Consider the following 23736-nt stretch of genomic DNA (forward strand, 5'->3'; position numbering starts at 1 on the left):
GCTTGTTCCGCCTTAATACCCTGAAGTTCAAGCAAGCAGACTTCAGTTCAGTACGCAGTTTCTCAATTGCCCCCAAAGCCGATTCGAAGGCAACACTCTGCCTTACTCATCGGGCCGGGGTTCGATTCAACATCGCCCGCCAACAAGAGCAGCAAGTGAACAAGGGAAGAAGGTATGCAAGATTCTGTAAAAGCCCGCATACATGTATATCCCTGGTTTTTTTTCTAGATTTTAAGCATACAAAATTTTGGCCCTGCATTATATGTGAGTCCCAAGAATTATCTACTAAAATTCTGTTTTAGTTTCTATTTATTTTTATTCATGTTACCCTACAGGCCCCAGAGAAGCATTGAGTTGGGGGGGTTACAGAAAAAAATCACAATACATAAAGCATAAAAAAGAAATATATCGAAGAAACAAAGAAAATTGTACAATAAAAGGGAGAAGAACAGACACTATAAGCAAATGCAGCACAATACAAAATGAAAAGAAAAAAAATAAAGCATCTTTATACAAAACCAAGAGAACATATAAATTTGCAGTAGCTCACAAAATTTGGCCGAATCTCTCAAAGAAACAATTTCATCCGGAAGGCTATTCCAAACTGCGATGGCGCGTGGCAATGCAGAATTATTGAATGACTGTGTGTTGCCGAAGATGCGTCTGAAACTGAGATGATTATGAAGTCGACTAGATGTACGCGAAGGAATGTCAAGCGATAGACGACTGGTCCACGAGTTGTAGTAGTACTTATGGAGGAGGCATAGACGGGTGACAGAGCGGCGGGAATCCAAGTTAGTAAGGGCAATATCGTGTTTGATTTGGGTGATGCTGGAGTGGCGGTTATACATTGAAGTGATGAAGCGGGCTGCACGATTTTGGATGGATTCCAGTTTATCTATTAGGTATTGTTGATGCGGAGACCAGATCGATGAAGCGTATTCCAGCTGCGGACGTACAAATGTTTGGTAGGCCTGCTGCCGAATGGTAGATGGGGAATGATGCAGATTCCGGCGCAAGAACCCCAGAGTTCTGTTTGCTTTCGCGCATATTTTGTCGATGTGAGTACACCAGGCAAGATTAGTACAAAGAAGGACACCAAGGTATTTGTATGTAGATGAACGGGGAATTACAGCTGAACAGATAGAGTAAGAAAAGTTAAAAACCGATTTCCTACGGGTGAAAGAAAGTACGCAGCACTTAGATGTGTTAAGCGTGATTTGCCAACGGTCACACCACTGATTTATTAGGTCGAGGTCTTTTTGTAAATGTACGTGGTCTTCTTCAGAGTTAATGGTTCTGTACACTACGCAGTCATCCGCGAAAAGACGAATTGAGGAAGAAATGTTACAAGGCGAATCATTAATATAAATCAGAAAAAGAAGAGGGCCTAATACACTGCCCTGGGGCACACCTGATGAAACAAATGAAGGAGACAAGCTGAAGTTATTGGCAAATGTAAACTGCTGTCGATTGGACAAAAATATTCTAAGCCAAGATAATGTTGATGAGTCGAGTTTAAGTGCAGACAGCTTAGCTATTAGGCGACAATGGGCAACTCCGTCAAATGTTTTCGCATAGTCTAAAAAGATGCAGTCAACAATTTTATTACTATTCATGCCGTTATGTAAATCAGACGTAAATTCTAATAGCTGAGTATCACAAGATAACGCTTTCCGAAAACCATGCTGATTTAGAAAGAAGAAGTTATTTGACTCAAGATGGCTGTATATATGAGAGGTGATGGTGTGTTCAAGCAGCTTGCAACAGATGCATGTTAGCGAAATGGGGCGGTAGTTACCGGGTGTGTGTTTGTTACCATCCTTGAATATCGGAATAACCTTTGCTATCTTCCAGTTAGTGGGAAGTTGACCAGAAAATAAAGACTGTTAAAAAATGTGGCATAAAATTTGACTGGAAGAAGCGGATGTGTTTTTAAGTACCTTGGAATTAATATTGTCAACACCACACGATGTAGACAGCTTTAGACCGTGTATAAGTTTAGATATGCCTTCAACAGTAACAATGATAGGAGACATGAAGCAGTACTCACGATCGGGGACACAGGGGACCGAAGAAAAGTCTTCATTAGTAAAAACCGAGCAAAAAAACGAATTGAAGGTTGAAGCACACTCAGATGCAGAGACAGGAACATTATCGGCGTTATGTAATTTAACAATGTCACTGCCACGGTCAGGCGAAATGGCACACCAAAATTTTTTAGGGTTAGTCAGTAAAAGTGAAGACAGGTCGGCGGAAAAATAATTCTTTTTCGCTTCGCTAATCGCAAAACAGTAAGATTTTAAACAGTCTTTATACATAGACCATGACTTAGAAAATGATAACCTTTTAGCTGAAGCATATAACCTTTTCTTTTTATTTCTGAGCGATCTAAGCGATTTATTAAACCATGGGTTAGATTTGTCGTTAGAGATTGTTATTAGTGGAACATATTTATCTATGAGGAGCGCTATAATGTTTCTAAAGGAATTCCAGTTATCCTGAACAGACCTGTTGGTGAATGAGGGAAGAAATGTATTGTGTAGGAAGACATCAAGTTCAGAGTTCATTAGATCGTAATTTGCCTTGCTATAATCCCTGATTACCTTGCGCTGAACACCCGGAAATTTTAGTGGAATATTAATTGAAAACTATAGAAGGTTGTGATCGCTAAAACCATCTAATTGCACAATTGTACCTATGGTATGTGGCTCTGTTGTCAGAATAAGATCTAAAATATTAGTATCGCAAGTGGGCTCTGTAACAAGCTGGGTGAAATTAAAGTCAAGACATAGTTCGATGAATTCACTTGACGTACTGTTCGAAGAAGACGTGCGAGACCAATTAATATCAGGAAAATTAAAATCACCGAATAAGTAAATTTTTCTGGTGGGAAACAGGTCAAGAGCCCTGGAAATACTTCTGTGAAGCTCAGACACGAAAAGGCAGTCAGAGGACGGAGGGCGATAGCATACGCCCATCAATGATTTTCCAGCTAAGGTAGGACAGGCGACCCAGACTATATCAAGGGGAGTGTCAGTATCGACAAGGAAAAAAGATATAGTTCGTTTGATGGCTAGCAGTACGCCGCCACCCCTTTTATGTGCCCGGTCATGGCGATAAATGGAGTACTGATTTGAAGCATGATATAGCTCAGTGTCGCATATGTCAGCGTGAAGCCAAGTCTCGGTTAGCAATAGAATATCTGATTTACTGTCCTCGAGATATGAATCAAGCAAGACACGTTTCGGTAACAAACTGCGAATATTAGTAAATGATACTGAAAGTGAAGGAGAACATGAAGTAGACGGCTGCTGAACATTAGCACTGCGTACATCGGCAACTAGCTATCTAGCGGTTACTAGGGTGTCAGAACAAGTGTCATAGATATATGTATAGTATTGTCACGGGGTCGTGACGTGGCCGAAGACAGGAGACTTCGTGTCGGGATTTAACTGTTTATTTGGGCGAACCTGTGCCCGGTGAACGGAAAGTCCAATTACAGCAGCAGTCTCGCACAGATAGCAGTCTCGGACTGATAGCGGCGAACGGAGCGTCAGCCTTCGATCAACAACTGACAAGCGGCGAAGCGCGTCGGCATTTATACTCCCGCCGTCGAATGTTCTAGCGCTACCGCTGGCGGCGGCGTACGTTCCAGAACAATCTGTACCATTCGCACAGTGGGCGTGATCTTATCGAAATGATCTACTACAGTCCGGAACCCTCTCGAAAACTGCAGGCGCGGTTTGCGCTGAGAATCGTGTGGTGTTTTGGGACGATAACAAAAGCTTGGGAAATGGAACGTGGCATTGCCCCCCTCTGAAAAAGGCATCGTCTCGATGCTTTAACTAAAGATGGAGGTACAATAATAATGCAAGAAAGTACAATGAATAAATTACAATACAACAATAATACAAAAAAAGCACTGTTTCAGTTTGTTAACGCGCATAAAACGGCTTTAGGCGTGCGACATGGACGACTTCAGGTCGCGATCGGCGTCGTTGAGAGTTCGTGATGCCGTCGGGGACAACCTCGTAATCAAGTGGGCCGAGACGTCGAACCACCCTGTACGGTCCGAAGTACCGTCGCAGAAGCTTTTCACTTAGTCCACGTCGGCGTATCGGCGTCCACACCCAAACACGTTCACCGGGCTGGTATTCCACGAAGCGTCGTCGAAGGTTGTAACAGTGGCTGTCGGTCGTCTGTTGATTCTTGATACGGAGCCGCGCAAGTTGTCGGGCTTCTTCAGTGCGATGAAGGTACTCGCTCACATCGAGGTTTTCTTCGTCGGTGACGTTGGGTAACATGGCATCGAGCGTCGTTGTCGGGCTCCTTCCGTAGACCAATTTGTATGGAGATATCTGCGTCGTCTCCTGCACCGCCGTGTTGTATGCGAAGGTCACATACGGAAGAATGGCGTCCCACGTCTTGTGTTCGACATCGACGTACATTGACAGCATGTCGGCGATCGTCTTGTTAAGCCGCTCGGTGAGGCCGTTGGTCTGTGGGTGGTACGCTGTCGTCCGGCGGTGGTTTGTTTGGCTGTATGCCAAGATCGCTTGAGTTAAGTCGGCAGTGAATGCCGTTCCTCTGTCGGTGATAAGAACCTCCGGGGCGCCGTGACGTAGGACGATATTTTCGACGAAGAACTTAGCTACCTCGAATGCACTGCCTTTTGGCAGGGCTTTTGTCTCGGCGTAGCGGGTGAGGTAGTCGGTAGCTACCACGATCCACTTGTTTCCGAAAGCCGACGTCGGGAACGGCCCCAGTAGGTCCATAACAATCTGCTGGAAAGGTCGGCAAGGTGGATCTATTGGCTGCAGAAGTCCCGCTGGCCTTGTCGGTGGTGTCTTGCGTCGCTGACAGTCCCGGCATGTCCTCACATAACGAGTGACGTCGGTGGTAAGACGCGGCCAGTAGTACCTTTCTTGTATCCTCGCGAGCGTGCGAGAAACACCGAGGTGCCCTGCCGTCGGATCGTCGTGCAGGGCCTGCAGGAGTTCTGGTCGCAGAGCTGAAGGCACCACAAGGAGGTACTTAGCCCGAAGAGGTGAAAAGTTTTTCTTTTGTAGAAGACCGTTTCGTAGAAAAAACGACGCAAGTGCGCGCTTGAATACCTTCGGGACTTCGGCGGTCCTGCCTTCGAGGTATTCTATTAGGGCCTTAAGTTCCGGGTCGGCCCGCTGTCGTTCAGCGAAGTCGTCGGTAGTGATCGTTCCCAAGAAGTAGTCGTCATCCGGGTCGTCGGGTAGTGGTTGGTCGACAGGCGCACGAGAGAGACAATCGGCGTCGGAGTGTTTTTTGCCGGACTTGTAAATGACAGTAATGTCATATTCTTGAAGTCTCAGGCTCCATCGTGCGAGGCGACCTGAAGGGTCCTTTAAAGTGGCTAGCCAACACAAGGCGTGGTGGTTGCTCACAACTTTGAAGGGCCTGCCGTAGAGGTATGGGCGAAATTTTGACGTAGCCCAGATGATGGCGAGGCACTCCTTTTCTGTTGTGGAATAATTTGCTTCTGCTTTGGATAGCGATCGGCTGGCGTAACTAATAACCCTTTCAAGTCCGTCAGCCCTCTGCACAAGAACGGCGCCAAGACCTACGCTGCTTGCGTCAGTATGTATTTCTGTCTCGGCGAATTCGTCGAAATGGGCAAGTAACGGAGGCGTCTGGAGGCGATGTTTAAGCTCCTGGAAAGCGTGTTCCTGTGGCGTTTCCCACTCGAACTCCACGTCGGCCTTGGTAAGGTTAGTGAGAGGATCGGCGATGCGGGCGAAGTTTTTCACGAACCGCCTATAATAGGCGCACAGGCCCAGAAATCGGCGCACGGCTTTCTTGTCAGTGGGCGGCGGGAAGTCGGCGATGGCGGCTGTTTTCCGTGGATCAGGACGAACTCCAGACTTGCTGATAACGTGCCCCAGAAACAAGAGCTCTTCATACGCAAATCTGCACTTTTCTGGCTTCAGTGTGAGTCCGGAAGTCTTGATGGCTTGAAGTACAGCTTCAAGGCGCCGAAGATGCTCGTCGAAACTCGAGGAAAACACGACGACGTCGTCCAAGTACACAAGGCAAGTCTGCCACTTCAATCCTGCCAGTACTGTATCCATAACGCGTTGAAAAGTTGCAGGCGCTGAGCAAAGGCCGAAGGGCATCACCTTAAACTCGAAGAGGCCGTCCGGTGTTATAAACGCCGTCTTCTCTCGGTCTCTTTCGTCGACTTCGATTTGCCAATAGCCAGTCTTGAGGTCCATTGACGAAAAGTACTTGGCGTTATGGAGCCAATCAAGTGCGTCGTCTATTCGTGGGAGAGGATACACGTCCTTTCTTGTGATTTTGTTCAGGCCGCGATAATCGACGCAGAAACGTAGGGTCCCATCCTTTTTCTTCACTAACACCACGGGGGATGCCCATGGGCTCTTGGACGGCTGGATAATGTCATCCCGCAGCATTTCATCAACTTGTCTCTTCATGGCCTCACGTTCTCGCGTCGAAACCCTGTATGCACTCTGACGGAGTGGTCTGGCATTTTCTTCGGTTATGATGCGATGTTTCGTGATTGGGGTCTGCCGAATTTTCGATGACGACGAAAAGCAATCTTCGTATTGCAGGAGAAGGGCCTTGAGCTGTTCTTGCTTATCGTTCGGAAGTCTGGGATTGACGTCGAAAGCTATGGGAGGGGCTTGGTTCCTCTGAGCAGGTTCCGCAAAATCGGCGAGGGCGAAAGCACTGGTGGCTTCGACAATTTCTTCGATGTATGCGACCGTTGTTCCTTTGTTCACATGTTTGTACTCATTGCTGAAATTCGTGAGCATAACTGTTGCTTTGCCTCCCCGCAGCTCTGCAATTCCTCTTGCGACGCAAATATTTCGGGTGACCAACAGATGCTGACTGCCTTCAACGACGCCTTTGAAGTCAGGTGATTCAGGAGCGCCGACTGAAATAATGACGCTTGAGCGAGGCGGAATGGTGACTTGTTCTTCCAGCACATTCAAGGCATGGTGTCCAGACGGCGTGCGCAGCGGTAGTGCTTCTTCTGTGGATAACGTTATCGACTTTGTTTTTAGGTTGATGACAGCACCATGGAGGCATAAGAAGTCCATGCCAAGGATGACATCTCTCGAGCAACGCTGTAGGACTATGAAGTCTGTAGGATAAATACGGCCGTTAATGGTGACTCTTGCTGTGCAGATTCCTGCAGGCGTTACGAGATGACCTCCGGCTGTGCGGATTTCAGGGCCTTTCCAAGCTGTCCTAACTTTCTTTAACTTCGCGGCGAACGACCCACTGATGACAGAATAGTCGGCTCCAGTATCGACGAGAGCGGTCACACTGTGGCCGTCGATAAGAACGTCGAGGTCGCTAGTTCGCCGTCTCGCATTACAGTTAGGGCGTGGCGTCGGGTCACGGCTGCGTCGGCTTGTTCCGCTGATTCCATGTTGCGTCGTCAGGCCACCTTCAGTAAGTGAGCTTTTGCCGTCAGGGCTTTGCCTGGTTGGCGTTGTGTTCGGAAAGCTCTGTCGCGGCGTCGTCGTCGTCGGAGGATCTTCGGTAGTTCGTCGCACAGCAACCGCACCTTCACCGGTTGCTGCCCTTAGTTTCCCGGATACGGGCTAGGAGACCGGCCCCGCGTTGGGCCAGAGTACTGTCGGTGGTGCGGTGACGTGCGGCGGCTGGGCGACGGCGAACGCGAAGGGCTTCGTGGTGTCCACCGAGTTCCTGTCAGGTAGTCGGCGATGTCACGTGGTCGTTCTCCTGGCTGCGGACGTGGTGCATCGACGGCGAAGCCACGCAGTCCCATCTGTCGGTACTGGCAACGGCGGTAAGTGTGCCCGGCCTCGCCGCAGTGGTAGCACAGTGGGCGGTGGTCAGGGGTGCGCCAAACGTCGGTTTCCCTCGGCGCACTGCGCTGGCCCGCTGGTGAACGGTAGGTCGTCGGTGGGGGTGGTGGCGGCGGTGGTGTCTGGCGACGGAAGTGCGACGGGGCGGTGTTTTGGCGTGGACGGGGAGGAGCGTTGTGGCGCAATGCAGCGGCGTAGCTCATAGTTTCTGGCTCGGGCAGCGGTGTATGGGGATTTCGAAGTGATTGCCGAACTTCTTCTCGCACAATGTCGGCGATCGAATCCACTTGAGGTTGCGCCGAAGGCAACAGTTTGCGCAGCTCTTCCCGCACGATCGCTCGGATCGTTTCACGCAGGTTTTCGGAGTCACTGGTTTGAGCAGCAGCGCATTCTGGAGTCAGGCGACGATTATACTGTCTGGTGCGCATGTCAAGGGTTTTTTCGATGGTGGTCGCCTCGGATACAAATTCTTGGACGGTGTTCGGTGGATTCCTCATTAGTCCCGCGAAGAGCTCCTGTTTGACCCCTCGCATGAGGAAACGAACTTTCCTCTCCTCAGGCATGTCTGGGTCAGCGTGACGAAATAGGCAGCTCATCTCCTCTGTGAAAATTCCAACCTTCTCATTCGGTAGCTGAACCCGGGTCTCTAGTTGAGCAGCGGCCCTTTCTTTGCGAGCGACGCTCGCGAACGTTTGCAGAAATGCGCCGCAGAAGATATCCCACGTTCGGAGCGTGGACTCACAATTCTCTAGCCAGGTCCTTGCGGTGTCTTCCCGGTAGAAGTACACACGCCGGAGCTTTTCTTCGTTGTCCCAGTGGTTGAGGGCGGCCACACGGTCGTATGTTTCTAACCAGGACTCCGGGTCTTCGAACGATGACCCATGGAAAATTGGTGGTTCCCTGGGTTGATGCATGACCATCGTGGGCAGGGATGCGGCGGTTGTCATTGTCGCTGCAGTCGCGGTCATGGCCTTGGTCTTCCGCGCCTTGTCTTCTAGAATCCCGTACTCCGGTGGTAGCCCTTGCTGTCGGCGGCTTGTTCGCTGCTCCTGGTTGGCGTCGGTGTCTTCTCCGCGACGTGGGCTGGGTTCACGGCTTGACGGGGGCGTGCGTACATGAACGAAGCAGCACCTCCACCAGATGTCACGTGGTCGTGACGTGGCCGAAGACAGGAGACTTCGTGTTGGGATTTAACTGTTTATTTGGGCGAACCTGTGCCCGGTGAACGGAAAGTCCAATTACAGCAGCAGTCTTGCACAGATAGCAGTCTCGGACTGATAGCGGCGAACGGAGCGTCGGCCTTCGATCAACAACTGACAAGCGGCGAAGCGCGTCGGCATTTATACTCCCGCCGTCGAATGTTCTAGCGCTACCGCTGGCGGCGGCGTACGTTCCAGAACAATCTGTACCATTCGCACAGTGGGCGTGATCTTATCGAAATGATCTACTACAGTCCGGAACCCTCTCGAAAACTGCAGGCGCGGTTTGCGCTGAGAATCGTGTGGTGTTTTGGGACGATAACAAAAGCTTGGGAAATGGAACGTGGCAGTATTATCGATATGAAGTTTGTCGACATTTAGTTTGAAAGGACAATTCCGTTGCCTAGCAAACTGAAGCAGTTTCCTGCGCGCTTGCCGTGTTGCTTGCGAAAAATCTTATCTAATAGAGAAGAAAGTATTTTTTAGCCGAAAAACAGAAAGCAATGCTGTCATTATCATCATCAGGCGTTTGCGCGCTTCAGCGCTAGGTAGTGTTAACAGCAGTAGCAGGCATTAGTCTTACAGACCCACGTGTGCAACTTTCGTCAGTGGCCTTTGCTACAGCTTGGCGCCCCTAAGGACAGCTACGATTTAGCTCCTGTGATTTTATGCCATGTCATCACTGCGCAGGCAGTACTCGGCTGCTTTTAAAAGGAAAGTTATCGCTGCTGTCGAAACAATTGGGGACTGTGCCAGGGAGCGGCCGTTTGGAGTCAACGAGTGAAGTATTCGTGGTCGGCGGAAGCAGAAGGATGCCCTCTTTGCTTGCAGTGGCTAGCGAAAATGTTTCCGCGGACCAAAAAATGGAGCGTTTTCTGACGTGGGACGAGAACTTTGAGCACGAGTAGCGAGCTGCATATCTCGCTTCTAATTTCGAGCCGCTACAAGTGAAGGCAAGAAAGATCACTTGAGAGACAAAAGCATTTATCTGGAGGATTTCGAAGCAAGTAAGCATTGGGTGTCTCCCTTCATGGGCCGCGCTGGGTTCTCCCTACGTCGGCGTACCCTCGATCTCACAGAAGCTATTAAAGAGCTACAAAGAGGGTCTTGTGAAGTTTCAAAAGTATGTAATTGGGTTGCAAAAGGCAGTCCCCTTTCAGCTTGGCCAGATCAGCAATGGGGATCAAACGGCGGTCTACCTAGATTGCTCTCAGCGCTGACGGAGCATCAAAAAGGCTCTTGAGAAGTTATTGTGTGATCGACTGGGAATGAAAAAGCGTGCATGACTGTAATGCACTGCAGAGGGCCGCAAACTATTACCTTGGGTGGTGTTCAAACGAAAGATGCTGTTGAAGGGGGAGGAATTCCCCGAAAATGTCTGCTGCTAGGACAAGGGGTGGATGAACGAATCGCAAGTGCTTGACTGGATAAAGTCCGTGTGATGTCGACGGCCTAGAGCACTGCTAGGGCTTCCTTTGATGCTTGTACTTGACGGGTTTCGGTGTCACCTGACGGACTCTGTAAAGAGACTGCTGCGTGACTCCCTCTCCGAGCTCGTTCCCATCAGGAGGGATGACATCACAGCTGCAGCAACTTGATGTGTGCCTTAATAAGCCATTTAAAGATCATGTTAAGTGACTCTACGTGGAGCTAATGTGGCCTAGAGAACCACAAGTGACCCCTGCCGGACGGCTGAAATGGGCCTCGCCAGCGATGCTGTGCTCGTAAATAATCGAGCCTAGGGCCTGCATTCTCGAGACGCTCGTTTACTGCGCATTCACAATGTGCTCCATCTAGAACGTGCTTGATGGCACTGAGGTTGATGTGATGTGGGAGAACATTTCCGACAAGGGAGCTTCGGAGGAGAATGCATCCGACGACGACGATGAATTAATTGTGTCAATAAATTCATTTTCCCGATTTACTCTGACTATATTAAGGTGCAAACATTTTTTCACGCGTTTGCTATCCCCAAAATTACACCCTGGACTATATGCGGGCTTTTACCGTTATGTTGAAATCGGTAGCATCTCTCCGCGCATCATATGTTTTCTAAATGCGGGTCAAAAAGAGCGCGAGTGGGGCCAACGAACACTGCTCAAGCAGAGATAAAAAGAGCCGAACTATCACCGTTGCATGGATTGCATGCGATAACATTCCCCCCGTGTGCCAGGCCTATGATCGATTGCTACTCTAGCAGAGAGGAATGCCCCGCTCGTCTTCAAGAAGCATGAAGGAGTGCAGGTGGAGGTTTGCTAAAGCAGCAACTGTAAACTTTGACTTTAAAAAAGCACTGACGTCAAACTCGCTCATGTTAAGATTTTTGCATCAATGAGTAGCTATCAACCCCGTAGTAGTGATTCACAACCTATATCACAACTCAGGAATAAATAACTAACACTTATAGTGATTTATATCACTGATATCTAGCACAATTCAAAATGGCCGGCAATCTTGCCATTTTTAGCGCTGGAAGCGCTACTTGTGGCACTACCTTTCGGTCACCTACAGATCGTGCCACAGCTGACCACTTCTGAACAGAAAAGAGTGACATGAGGCTAAGCTGCTCAACAAACTATTTGCCTGCTAAGCGCGCACATTTAGTCATTCCTTGTCACTTACATTGCCGCCTTCGCCGTACAAAGTGTCGACTAGGGTTGAATACGACAGTCTGTAGCTAAAAATCGCTGCAATTTGCGACATTGCGAATCATTTTTGCTACAATCGAGCCTGTGCAGAACAGCTTTTCCAAAATAGAGGCCGTTCTAAGCAGCAATGAGGAGGTGCCCAAGGATGAATGCTTCGACCATGCTTACTCGTGTGTCTATATTAACTATATCGGTGTGTTTTGGCGTGGCCAACATTCAGGCAAAGGGTAAAAAGAATATCAGTATAGAAAATGCGCACCAGCGGCGAAATAGAATACGTTGGCAGCTTGCCAGGCTCTTCTTAGTGCTTCCAGATGGTCCCACCTATCCGGCCTCTTACGATTGCAACGGCAATAACCTGGCATTAGGCGGACACAAGGAAGTGTACGGATGAACTAAAATTCACTACCAACGATACTTGCATGCTGCTAATTAACGATATTTATCTATATCACACTCCACTTTGATAGATTGAGGCCGTGTTGGTGTCTAACATATGTGTAATTAAAGACAAATGACACCTTCGTTGTGCTTTTTCCGTGCTTCGAACCATACGGCTGTCACTCACAACGGTTCCCCGACGCCCTGACCGACGAACACACGTGAGCGCGGTGAAGCGGCAACGATGCGGTCGCTCAGAAATCCAATTTTGCTTTTCGTGCAGTTTGTTGCCCGTTTTTATACGTTGCTACCACGTGCAGATCCAGCGCATGCCAGCTACTCTTATTCGATGTTGTTGGCGGCCCCGATCTGCATGGATCTGCCCCTGCATCAACTGCCATTATCTGATGATGGCATTCGCTCAATCGTCACCTGGTACACAACACTGCGGGCTACTGCAGCGGCGCAGCGGGCGACTGTAGCGACGCAAGAGAATATAAAGACTGCAGAATTCTTCTGTTCCTTCAGTGGGCAAGGTACAGCAATAGGGTCGTTCCGAAATACGATATTGCTTTTTTTGCAGGTTGGTAAACCCCCTTCTCTCTACTGTAAGCGAACCAGGTAACATCTGTCTGCTGCTCATATCGTGCCCAAGTGTCCCATTTTGATGTGTCTGCCAATGCGTACGTGCCACAAAAACTTTACTATGTTGCGGAGACGTCGATTGAGACTCTGGCCCTGCAAATACTAAGAAAGAAATACTAGAGGCGATCGCTAAGCTCTCTGAAAAAGGAGACCCCCGTCATGATGAGCTAATAGAAGCTCTTGCTGACCTACAGACAAAACAGGAGGCATTAGCACAAACTGTTGCTGATTTAACGGAAAGGTTGTCGGTGCTAGAAGCCTTCGTTGAGTTATGCGACGGTTCTGCAGCAGTCAGCGATGTGCAATGTCTAATCGCTGAAACTGTCAAGGTGCAAGGCCGAGCACTCAGTGCCCGACTGGACGATCTTGAAGACAAGTCCAGACGAGAGAACCTATTGTTATTCGGTATATTCGACAGCCCTAATGAGACGTGAGCTCAGTCTGAAGGCCATGTTCGTGATCTACTGTACCGACACCTCGACATGCACATTTCTGACTCTTAAGTTTCTCGGGAAGATAGGTTAGGAAGTTGCGCCGATCAAATTTTAATCATCTAAGCTCAGAGATGCTATCCTGGCGCAGCGACAAAAGTTCAAAGAAACTGGTGTATCAGCTAGCGAAGAGTTTTGCAAAAGCACGCGAAACTCAAGGGGAAAATTAGCAGAATTCGCTAAGGCAGCCGGGTAACCGTATTGGCTACACGTTAACAAACTGATCATGAACAGAAAAACTTACGTTTACTGCGCAGAAAGCAATAGCGTTTGCTAAATCAATTCATCACGAGCTGGGGGTAAGGAACCCTCTGTGTCCGCACGTGCTGACACTTCTAGCACTTCATAGCTAGGCCCGTCTCGTTGCTGCTCAGGAAACGCCTCGTTTCTCTTTTCTAATGTGCGCAGCGTCCTGAATAAACTCACCGAACTGTCTTCTGCTATTGCTTCCTGTTACGCTGACATTGTTCATCTAACAGAGACTTAGCTTTCTGCAAAAGTGAAAAATGAAGAAATCTTGAATTGTGACGAGCGCAACAAATTTTACCGATACGACAGTGATTACCGGTCTGGTGGGGGTGTTCTGCTGGCGGTTGCTAATAATCTTGCTTCTCACAATATTCGTCTTATGTCTTCACCAGCACGTGTTTGTGCCCGTGTGCTTATTGATTCTTCCGGAATATTACTTTGTATTTGCTATCGGTCTCCAACTGCATCATCATCCTTTTGAAATAACATGCACGATGTTGTCAATCAGCTGTTTGTCAGGTACCCAAGATCACCTTTGTTCGTTCTTGGTGATTTCAACTTTCCCGACATCATGCGAGAAAGAGACCCGGTTACATTAAAGCACAACTCAATTGAAAGTAGGAAATTTTTGAATTTTTGTCACGACTGTAACACCTTGTTGACTTCCCCACTTGCGTTACTTCCACTTCCGCTAGCGTAATAGACCTAGTACTCACCACTACACCAGACCTTGCTTCACCCCTCACTCATCTACCGGGAATTAGTGACCATTGTATAATTAACTTCACAATAAAAGCACAAGTTTCCATCAAGAAAACAAAGAAAATTATTCAAGACTATAGCAAAGCAAACTTTGATGGAATGAATACAGAGTTACAATCTTTTGTTGACCTATTTTTTTGGTTTTGAGCAGTGATCAGTTGAATAGAACTGCTTAAAATATAAGAACGAACAGCTAGCTCTAATTGACAAATTTGTACCTAAGAGGACAGTTTCATCTAACCCTCGTTCTGCGTGGTTCAATAGCACGTTGAAACGCATGCGCAATAAAAAGAAGCGGGTATTCAGATGCGCGAAATCAACAGCCAGAACAGACCGTTGGTCTTCCTATCAGGCACTCAACAGAGAATTCTGTACTGCGCTTTCGAAAGCCAAAAAAGTATTTTTCGATGAAACTCTTTCCTCACTGCTGTGCTCTAATCCATGCAAGTTTTGGAGCATCATTAGCAGAACTAAAACGCGAGATATCCAATTAATCCAGTCTGATGTTCCAGTTGCTCCTAGCAAGTGCTGCAACGCTCTAAGTAATGTCTTTGCTGCACACTTTTATAACAGCATTCCCACTGTGTTTCTACATTCAATAAGTGCCGATTTCTCGCCAATGTACTCCATCATCATTGATGCAGTTAGTGTGAAATAATTCGTTGTAAACTTAAAAGTGTCATCAACGGCTGGTCTAGATTGTATTTCGTAAAAATGTTGAAGTGAACCCAAGTATATTCTTTTTTATTATAGAGAAGGTGGTCCCTGTGCACAAATCTGGTGATGTACATTCCACCATTACAGTCGAACCTCGATATATCGAACGGCACGGCGATCGCGAAATAGTTCGATATATCCAGAATTCGATATAAAAAAAATCACGAAAAAAATGCTTCAACAGCTTGCTGAAAACATCCAACGAACCGTTCAAGCATGGTGCAGTAAATACTCACTTGAAGATTCAAACATATAGTATTTATTGTGTTGGTTTAAAATATTGAAAAAGAGTAGCTGCTTTTTGTTCGCCATGGCGTGTTTGACGACTGCGTCCTCAATATAGTCCAGGCTATCCATAAGCGATAGGCCAGTGCCTTCAATCGCGCCGCAGTGGCGGCACACAAGAACCAATGCAGCTACGACCTCAGCTGATGTCGGGAGCGGGGCACCATCAGCGCTTGCGGGATCCACCTCGGCAGAGTCTTCCTTTGTCTGCTCAGCAGTAGCTTCGGCGACAATCTCCACATTCGTGAGCTCCGCCGTTGTGAGCTCCGCCGTCAGCTCTGCCGTTCGGAGTTAGGCCTGTCGCGCACCACAGCGCGCGACAGACCTAACTCTGAACGCACGAACACTGCGAGCACAACGACGGATGCCTGCCGATGCTACGGAAGAGGAGCTTGCAAAGAGTGCGCAGTGTTCCGTTGACACCATAAAGACTGCAACGACTGCAAGCTGCAAGGTTGCCGCGTGAGTCCGGGTGTAAAGCGCGCACATGGCGCGCCCACAGAACACCTACCAGCGCGCCCATGCCGGCTCGGCTGACTGCTTTTCCTTTCACGGCGGCAGCGCGAGCCGCGTCCGAGACAGTCGTCTGCGTCCTTTCCCTCCTATACTTTCCTCCTCAATCTTTACCTCCCACTCCCCCTTCCCCCGCGCGAAGCGTGTCGGTGCCTTCGTATTGAAAGACAATAACAGCTCCGCGCTTTTCTTTTCACTTTCCTCGTTCAAGAACCTCTACCGTCTACCGCAAGGCTGCGGCGCGCGTACGCCGCTAGGTTAAAGTGGCGCTCTCGGCGCCATCGATGTGTGCAGCATTCGTAAACGCCCGCCACTCTACCGCTACTTTGGAGAGTTGCGGGAAAGCTCGCCGCCTGTCAATGGAGCGCGGGCGGTTTGGGGTGGCTGAGTTCGATATATCCATTATATGTCAAACTTTGTTCGAAATAAAAAATCAATAATGCATGCGATTTCCCACGTGATATTGGAACCGTTCGATACAGGCAATAATTCGATATACCCATGTTCGATATATTGAGGTTTGACTGTAACTAGCAGCCCATATCCTTAATATCTATTCCAGTAAAAATCTTAGAGCATGTCAAATTCAATAAGGTGTGAACCTTATTGAATTTCTTGAATCTAACTCCTTTTCTAGCAATTATCAGCATGGCTTACGAAAAACAGTTTCATGCAAAACACAGTAACTGTGTTTTACTAACGACATGTTTATTAACACAGATCTCTAATTTGATACTGACTGCATATGCTTAGATTTCGCGAAAGCATTTGACTCCGTTTCCCATGAACTACTCATTTTCAAACTTGCTCAGCTGAACATCGACCCCAATCTACTTACATGAATTAAGGAATTCGTCTCAAACTCCAGCCAGTACATAACAGCTAATCATTTTTGTTCACCTAATTCCGCAGTAACATCTGGTGTATCGCAAGGGTCCATTTTAGGCCCGTTGAAGCAGTACTTTTTTGCAGACTAGTTGGTTCATACTTGAAAAATTGAATTGCTGCACAAACTTGAAGGAAAACAAGGGGGAGGGAGTGTTCTTGTTTTATTTCCCATGTGATGTTACGTAATGTTTTGTAAAGTTTTATGTTATTATGGTTTTTGACTCTTTCGGCGTACTGCTTCTTCGGGTTGCTCAATTGGGGCTGCTTGGAGTGAATATAAAATTGTTATTTTATTGTTTTATTCGGTGCTAAGCCCGACTTTTAGTGTTTCTTAAACAAAAGTCTCTAGAGTACGTTTTAATTTTTTCACGCCTTTGTTGATGCTTGGTGCAATAAATAATAAAAGATAAATTTAAAAAAAGATGAGCGCACACCTTGGGAATACGCAGTTTAGATTGTGGTGGGTATCACTTTTGTATTTTGCCATTTTTCACTTTTGTCATTGTGGTGGCAGTCAATTTTGATTTGATTTGTTTTGGGTCGGCTTTGTTAGCGGCATCTTTGGTTTTGTGCGCATTGTGGAAGCGCAGCGTAGCATGCGTATATATTGGCTTCAAGAAACGACAATAAACAGTTGGTAGTCTGCGCTCTTTCCTGTCTCCCTTGTTTTCCTTCAAGTTTGTGCAGCGATTTCATTTTTCAATTAGGCCCGTTGCTCTTCTTAATTTACAGTGATGATCTTCCTTCTCATGTTTCTTCCTTTCCTGTCCAACTCTTCACAGACGACTGTGTCCTCTACCAGAAAATAACCAGTCGTGTGGATCATCTTAACTTTCAACATGACCTTGATAGCATATTCACATGGTGTAACACATAGTTCATGACATTTAAAATATTGAAATGTAGTAGTAAGCAAAGTTTACATCGCACTACCACCCACTGTCTGTGTACTTATTCCCTCAATAACATTCCATTACCATCTGTGGACACTTATAAATACCTTGGTGTTCACATATCTTCTAATCTTTCCTAGAATAAACACATGGAATATGTGATTAACAACGCTAACCACATGCTTGGTTATCTGCACCGTAGCTTTTCCTCTGCTCAATCGTCACTCAAGTTATCATTGTATAAAACATTGGTCAGATCCAAGTTAGAGTATGCATGCGTCTTATGGGGCCCAACTCATGTCATTATCATTCACTCTCTCGAAGCCACTCAGAATCGTGCTGCACATTTCATCTTATCAAATTATTCACATCATTCCAGTGTCACATCCTTGAAGAGCACCCTAAACTTGCCTGATCTCTCATTGCTCCGCAAATTGCCTCACCTAAACCTTTTTCACAAGATCTATCATTATATCAGCCATTTGAAGGATACCCTCTATCATCCACCTCGATGCATATCACCAAGGACCGACCATCGCTTTAAGGTGGGCTTACCTTCCTGTCGCACGAGACAGTATGAGGATTCATTTGTACCAAGAACAATCACCACCTGAAACCACTTTCCCGCCTCCATCGCCTGTATAATGGACCTAAAGGACTTCAAGCTCGCCGTACATGATGCCCTGTAAATTTTTTCTATGCTTTCTGTTGCTTTCTCACTTTTCATTTTTTTTCTAAACTGCACTTACACTTGTTTAGACCATTCCTTTCTGTAGTGCCTTCGGGCCTTGAATGTACCTTTATTAAATAAATAAATAAATAAATAAATAAATAAATAAATAAATAAATAAATAAATAAATAAATCATGCTCTTCTCTTTCGCTGATCTTTTAGAGTGGTTTGCATCTTGGGAATTTTCTGAAATCATTCAAGGCGGTGTGATGAAGATCAGATATGACAAGTGACATTTGGCTACTTCAGTGCCAGTAGGCACCACAATAGAAACATTTGGATATAGGATGTCATCGCTATTAGTGCATCGTTACTCAGGATGGTATGTGTGAAATGTATCACACGAAACACTTAGCACTACTGTCGATATCCCAGGGGCACTGCATTTTCTATTAAGTTCTCGTAAGCTGTTTGCGGTCGAAATAAATAACTTTCACGTGATGGATGCAATCCAAATTCGGTCAAGAGGACCTACACACACAAAGCAATCGAATGGAGGGCACATCTGAAGTGAAGTGAAGTAAAGTTTATTTCCTTTCATACAAAGGAGGAAGTCGGGGCTAAAAGACTGGGGTGCCTGGCAAAGGCCTCGGCTTCATTGTACAGTCTGGCGACAGTTAACGAAACAATATAACTACATACATGACATAATAAATAGATAAATCAGCCACACTTGCAAGTACAACAAAATAAACTGTTCTTGAGCATATGGCAGTGAAAATGTTATACCTAACAGAGACCAGAGTCGAGTAAATATTTCTTTGTTTTTTTAAATATTTTGATTTAAACATCAAAATTAACATTTGTAGACATTTTGTTCTAAGCCACAGTTACCTGATAAATTAATTTTTGTTTGCCATAATACGTGTCTTAGGGACCCGCAGGCTTTGTGTCCGAAAATGGTATGTATTATTAGTCAAATATTGCTTTGGGTATATAAATGATTGACTTTAATATGCTGCAACAGACGAAAAAAATAGACTTGATTCACTTAAAGCAAAGCATAGTGACGAAACAATGGTAAAGTGGGAAGATCCTGGGGACTGTCGCAGTAACCATGAATGCACCATAAAGCTCTCTTTTTTTAAGTACTTGTAGTTTCTGATAGTTAGTAGTCGTAGTTGTTCCCCAGACCAGCATAAAATAGACTAGAATACATCAATTTCAATTCTGAAATTTGATATCAGTGCTCCTTTAAGGTCGCAATCACCGACGCACACGATACTTCAGCAGGCATCAGCGACTGCTCTCTTTTCTATGCATGTGCTGCTCTCAACGTGAAAAGCCTGAGCGAAAAGTGATGCTCCCTGGAGTGACCATATACAGTAGAGGCATGCACTGAGGCTTGATCTGCAAGGCGGCAACATCATCACGCCATTTCGGCGGTCGATTCATTCACTTCATTGGTGCTGTACATGCATCGGCGGATAAGAGGTGTTCTGGGACCCCGACCATACAATAAAAGGTTACTCAAGCACAATTAAAGCTCGCTCAATAAGTAACAGTGCTGTAGTTAGACACCTAACGACAATACAAAACTTTGTTGACCACTGAAGCTGCTAAAACACTACATTAACACAATATTTAATATTCCTCTTGTTTGAGACGACGCCAAGTGCACTTTACGGTGTGCTTCGACTACAGGAAGGCACCTAAACTGACATGATCCAGGCAAACGAAGGGTACGACAATGATGCATAGCACTCTCGGCAAGTGCCCGAATCGATCAAATAGCAGTGCATATACAGCCGACCAAGGCCAAATATGTCTCTAGATTATGCTAGGCAAACACACAAGCAGTTAAACTTGCGCTATCAGAGCGGGACGAGCTACCCTTTGAGGATGAGCATGATGTACGCGCACATGCTAGCTCAAGGAGCAATTTACACTAGGCACGCTTCAGCCAGTGGTCACAAGGTAGCGACTCCGCTCGATCTCAAAGTGCAGAGCCACGCACACATACGCTTCTTTAGGAAAAGATTTGTGCTCTTTATATCGCAACATTAGCTTTTGCCTGAAAACTGAAATTTGGGTGTTGTTATGCATGTAGCAAACATAATAGCACTTGTACTGGTGGTGCAAATACCAGAAGTGTAAAATGAGGTAGCACTTTGTAAGCGTTCCATCAGACAGTGGGATCACCAACACATGTGAGTGAGGGCAAATAATAATTTGCAAGGCTTTAGATTCCAAGTCCATGATGTGGCAACAGGAGACACTGTAGTGGAAGGCCCCAAAAATTTTCACCACCTAGGGACTAAAAGGAAAAACAACTTTTCTCGTAAATTACTGTTCCATAATTCCCTGGCTTGCTCTGGGAAGATGCTTGGTAAAAGATGCAAGAAAGATGTGAATGACGATGCCGCTTTCAAGTTCCCACACTAGCTGGCGTGATGTGACGGATATTGACAAACGTGATCTTACACAAGGACAGCAAGAATGGAGAATGTATATACAAGCGCTTCAGAGGGCACAAACATTACCCATAAGATGTTTTCTCCAATTTGAGTATTTCACGTGCTCCTAGATCCAAAAGAACAGCACCCACCATTCTGTAGAAAAATTAGACCCTTTTTGTGCTGCACTTTGCACTTGAGTGATGCATTTTACCGGCCTAAAGAGAAAGCACGCACCTGAAGCCTTCCCACCAGAATGCTGGCAACATCTGCTGAGTCGAGATACTGTTGATAGAGCTCCCTCTGGTGATCCGTCAGGCGGCAGAACAGCACCTGCAAGACAACAACTTTGCACTCAGCGGACGAGAAATGATGCATTATGATGCAGCTGCATGGCTGAAACAAGATCATCTGACATTTTTCACAAGCTCGAGCACCCGAATGAGGTAAGTGAGTAGAATCCAAAGCAGTCGATGCTAATTAACACTGAGGAAACATTCTGCTCGGGTATGACAACTTTTTAAACAAGAGTATCACAGACTTTAGGCCTAAACTGCCACTGCAGTTAACGCGGATCATAATCAAAATCTACTTGACAATGTAAATATACCACTTGTGCAATCCTTGCCCTCATATGATTCTCGCGCCCAGCATTCGACAAATATATATCCAATGCTGTAATTGCTTTCTTTTTCTTCTCGTTGCGGCGAAAGCGCTGGAAAGGGATGGAACGAGAGAAAAAGGTATGTCACGTGTACTTCAAGACCTTCAACACTTTTTCTTTGCCTTCGAACGTGCAGCTTTTCAGTGCAATTGCGTGCTTGAGCAACAACACGTAGCGGGCTCTTGCGGTGGCCACAATACTCTTCAAGCGCGCCATGGTCAATTGAGCCAATAGTATAATACGTGGGCCTGTGACGCATGATTTTTTAGCATGTAGCATGATCTGTCAAGAGAACAGTTGGCGATTTTATTTATAAGCTCCAGGCCATGTACTGTGCTAACTTTGGCTTGCGTGCTCTTGCGAGCCTTAACTGCCTATCAACAGTGTTTTCTGACCATGCTTAAAAAGTGTTCCAGGGTGCCTTTTAAAGGTGAGCTTCCAGGAAGCGATCCTTTATGTTCCAATAATCTCTCGTTAACACTGAGGCTATGAGGTAGCAGCTGCAGCTGAAAGAAATCTTATATACTACACTTTCACGGCAATCAGTGAATTTGTTGGTGTGCTTCACAGTTCATTTGTTAGTCCTTTTCTTGTCTATTTCTCGCTAATTCTCTCCCGACACCACAGTAGTAGTACATAGTTTATTGGCAAGCATAAAAAAGATGTTACCGCTGTATCTATCTTCTAGTTCAGTGGATATCCAGCTTGTTGTCACCACGTTCTATGTTAATTTGTTATAGGTCAACCAACTCCTCTGCCATAAATGTAACACCTGGAGTGCCCCAGTGATGGGCCCCGTGGTGCTACTAAGTCTCCTGATTTGGAGCAATTTGTGGACCAGCCAAACTTTCCATTTTAGAGCACTTTGGAGCAGACAATTTCCATTTTGGAGAACATTTGAAGCAGCAAATTTTCCTATTTTGTAACACCTTTCGAGCAGAATTTTTTTTATTTTGAAGCACAGTGCAGAAGCAAAATTCTCTCTTTCGGAGTACTTTGGAGCAGCCACATTTTCTTTTGAAGCACTTTGGAGGAAAAAAATTTATCTTGAAACACTTTGGAATAGCAGAAGTTTGAGGGGATTACAACGATGTCGTTCAAGTACACAACGATGTCGTTCAAGTACACAAATCAAGTCTGTCACTTTAAGAGTACAGTATCCATAACACGTTGGAAAGTTGTGGGAGCCAAGCAAAGACCAAAAGGCATTACTTTAAACTCGAAGAGGCCGTCTGGTGTTATACGTACGGTTTTCTCTTGGTCTCTCTCGTCAACTTCAATTTGCCAAGAGCCTGTTTAGAGGTCCGCTGACAAAAAAAAAACATCTCGTTGTGGAGTCGGTCGCAAGTGTCGTCTATTTTGGGGGAAAAGATTCACATCCTTCTGCATGATTTGTTTAGGCAGTGATAATAGTCGCAGAAATGTAGCATGCCGTCCTTCTTCACTAACACCTTAGGTGATGCCCGGACTCTTGGAAGGTTGAACGATGTCATCGCTTAGCATTTCGTCAAATTGCTTCCTTATTCCTTCCCACTCTCGCATCGAAACTCTGTATGGACTCTGATCTGCCAAATTTTCAACGACGACGAAAAGAAGTCCTCGTATTACCGGAGCAGGGTTTTCGTCTGTCCTTGCTTATGCTTCGGAAGTATTGGATTGAGGTCAAAATTCTCTTAAAGACCTCGATTCGTTGAAGCAGGTTCAGTAGACTCCGCGAGGGCGATAGCGTTGCTGGCTTCCACAATTTCTTCTAAATAGGCAACCGTCGAGCCTTTGCTCGCATGCTGGTATTGCGGGTTAGTGAGCATGCTGAAGTTAGTGAGCATCACTACGCTGCTGAAGTTAGTGAGCATCACTAGTGAGTATCAGTATGCTGAAGTTAGTGAGCGTCACTGTTGCTTTCCCTCCTCTCAGCTCGGCTATTCCTCTTGCGACGCAAATATCGCGGTTGATTAACAGCTGCTGGTTGCTTTCAACAACGCCTTGCAGGTATGATGATTTCAGAGAGCCACCCGAAATGTTGATGCTGGAGTGAGGGGGAATGATGATTTGTTCTTCCAGTACATTCAAGGCCTGCTTTTCGGCCGGCGTGTGCAGGGCTTGTTTTCGTGATAGCGTTACTGACTTGGAACTGAGATGGATGATTGCGCCATAAATGCTTAAGAAGTCCACACCAACAATCACACCTCTCGAGCTCCGCTGTAGTACAACGAAGCTTGCAGAGTAAATGTGGTTGTTAATGCATACTTTTGCTGTACAAATTCTCTTCGACGTTACTGGGTGGCCTCCAGCTGTTTGTATTTCGGGGCCTTCCCGAGCATGCTTGACTTTCTTCAATCTCGTGGCGTACGCTCCACTGATGACATAGTAGTAGGCTCCGGTGTCGACGAGAGCTGTCACACTGTGTTTGTCGATAAAAACTTCGAGGTCACTAGTTT

General features: G+C 46.3%; 1 protein-coding gene across 8 annotated transcripts in view; it reads right to left on the bottom strand.

Annotated features, from left to right (window-relative positions):
• Positions 1 to 23736, bottom strand: part of LOC119181217 (DNA excision repair protein ERCC-6) — a 794400-nt gene that overhangs the window by 253383 nt on the left and 517281 nt on the right. For all 8 annotated transcript variants that reach the window (XM_075882812.1, XM_075882811.1, XM_075882810.1 and 5 more), the window contains one exon: positions 20872 to 20967. In XM_075882812.1, coding sequence (XP_075738927.1) covers positions 20872 to 20967 — 96 coding nt within the window. The remainder of the gene's footprint in view (positions 1 to 20871; positions 20968 to 23736) is intronic.

This window comes from Rhipicephalus microplus, unplaced genomic scaffold, assembly GCF_043290135.1.
Source record: "Rhipicephalus microplus isolate Deutch F79 unplaced genomic scaffold, USDA_Rmic scaffold_14, whole genome shotgun sequence".
Taxonomy (NCBI): Eukaryota; Metazoa; Arthropoda; class Arachnida; order Ixodida; family Ixodidae; genus Rhipicephalus; species Rhipicephalus microplus.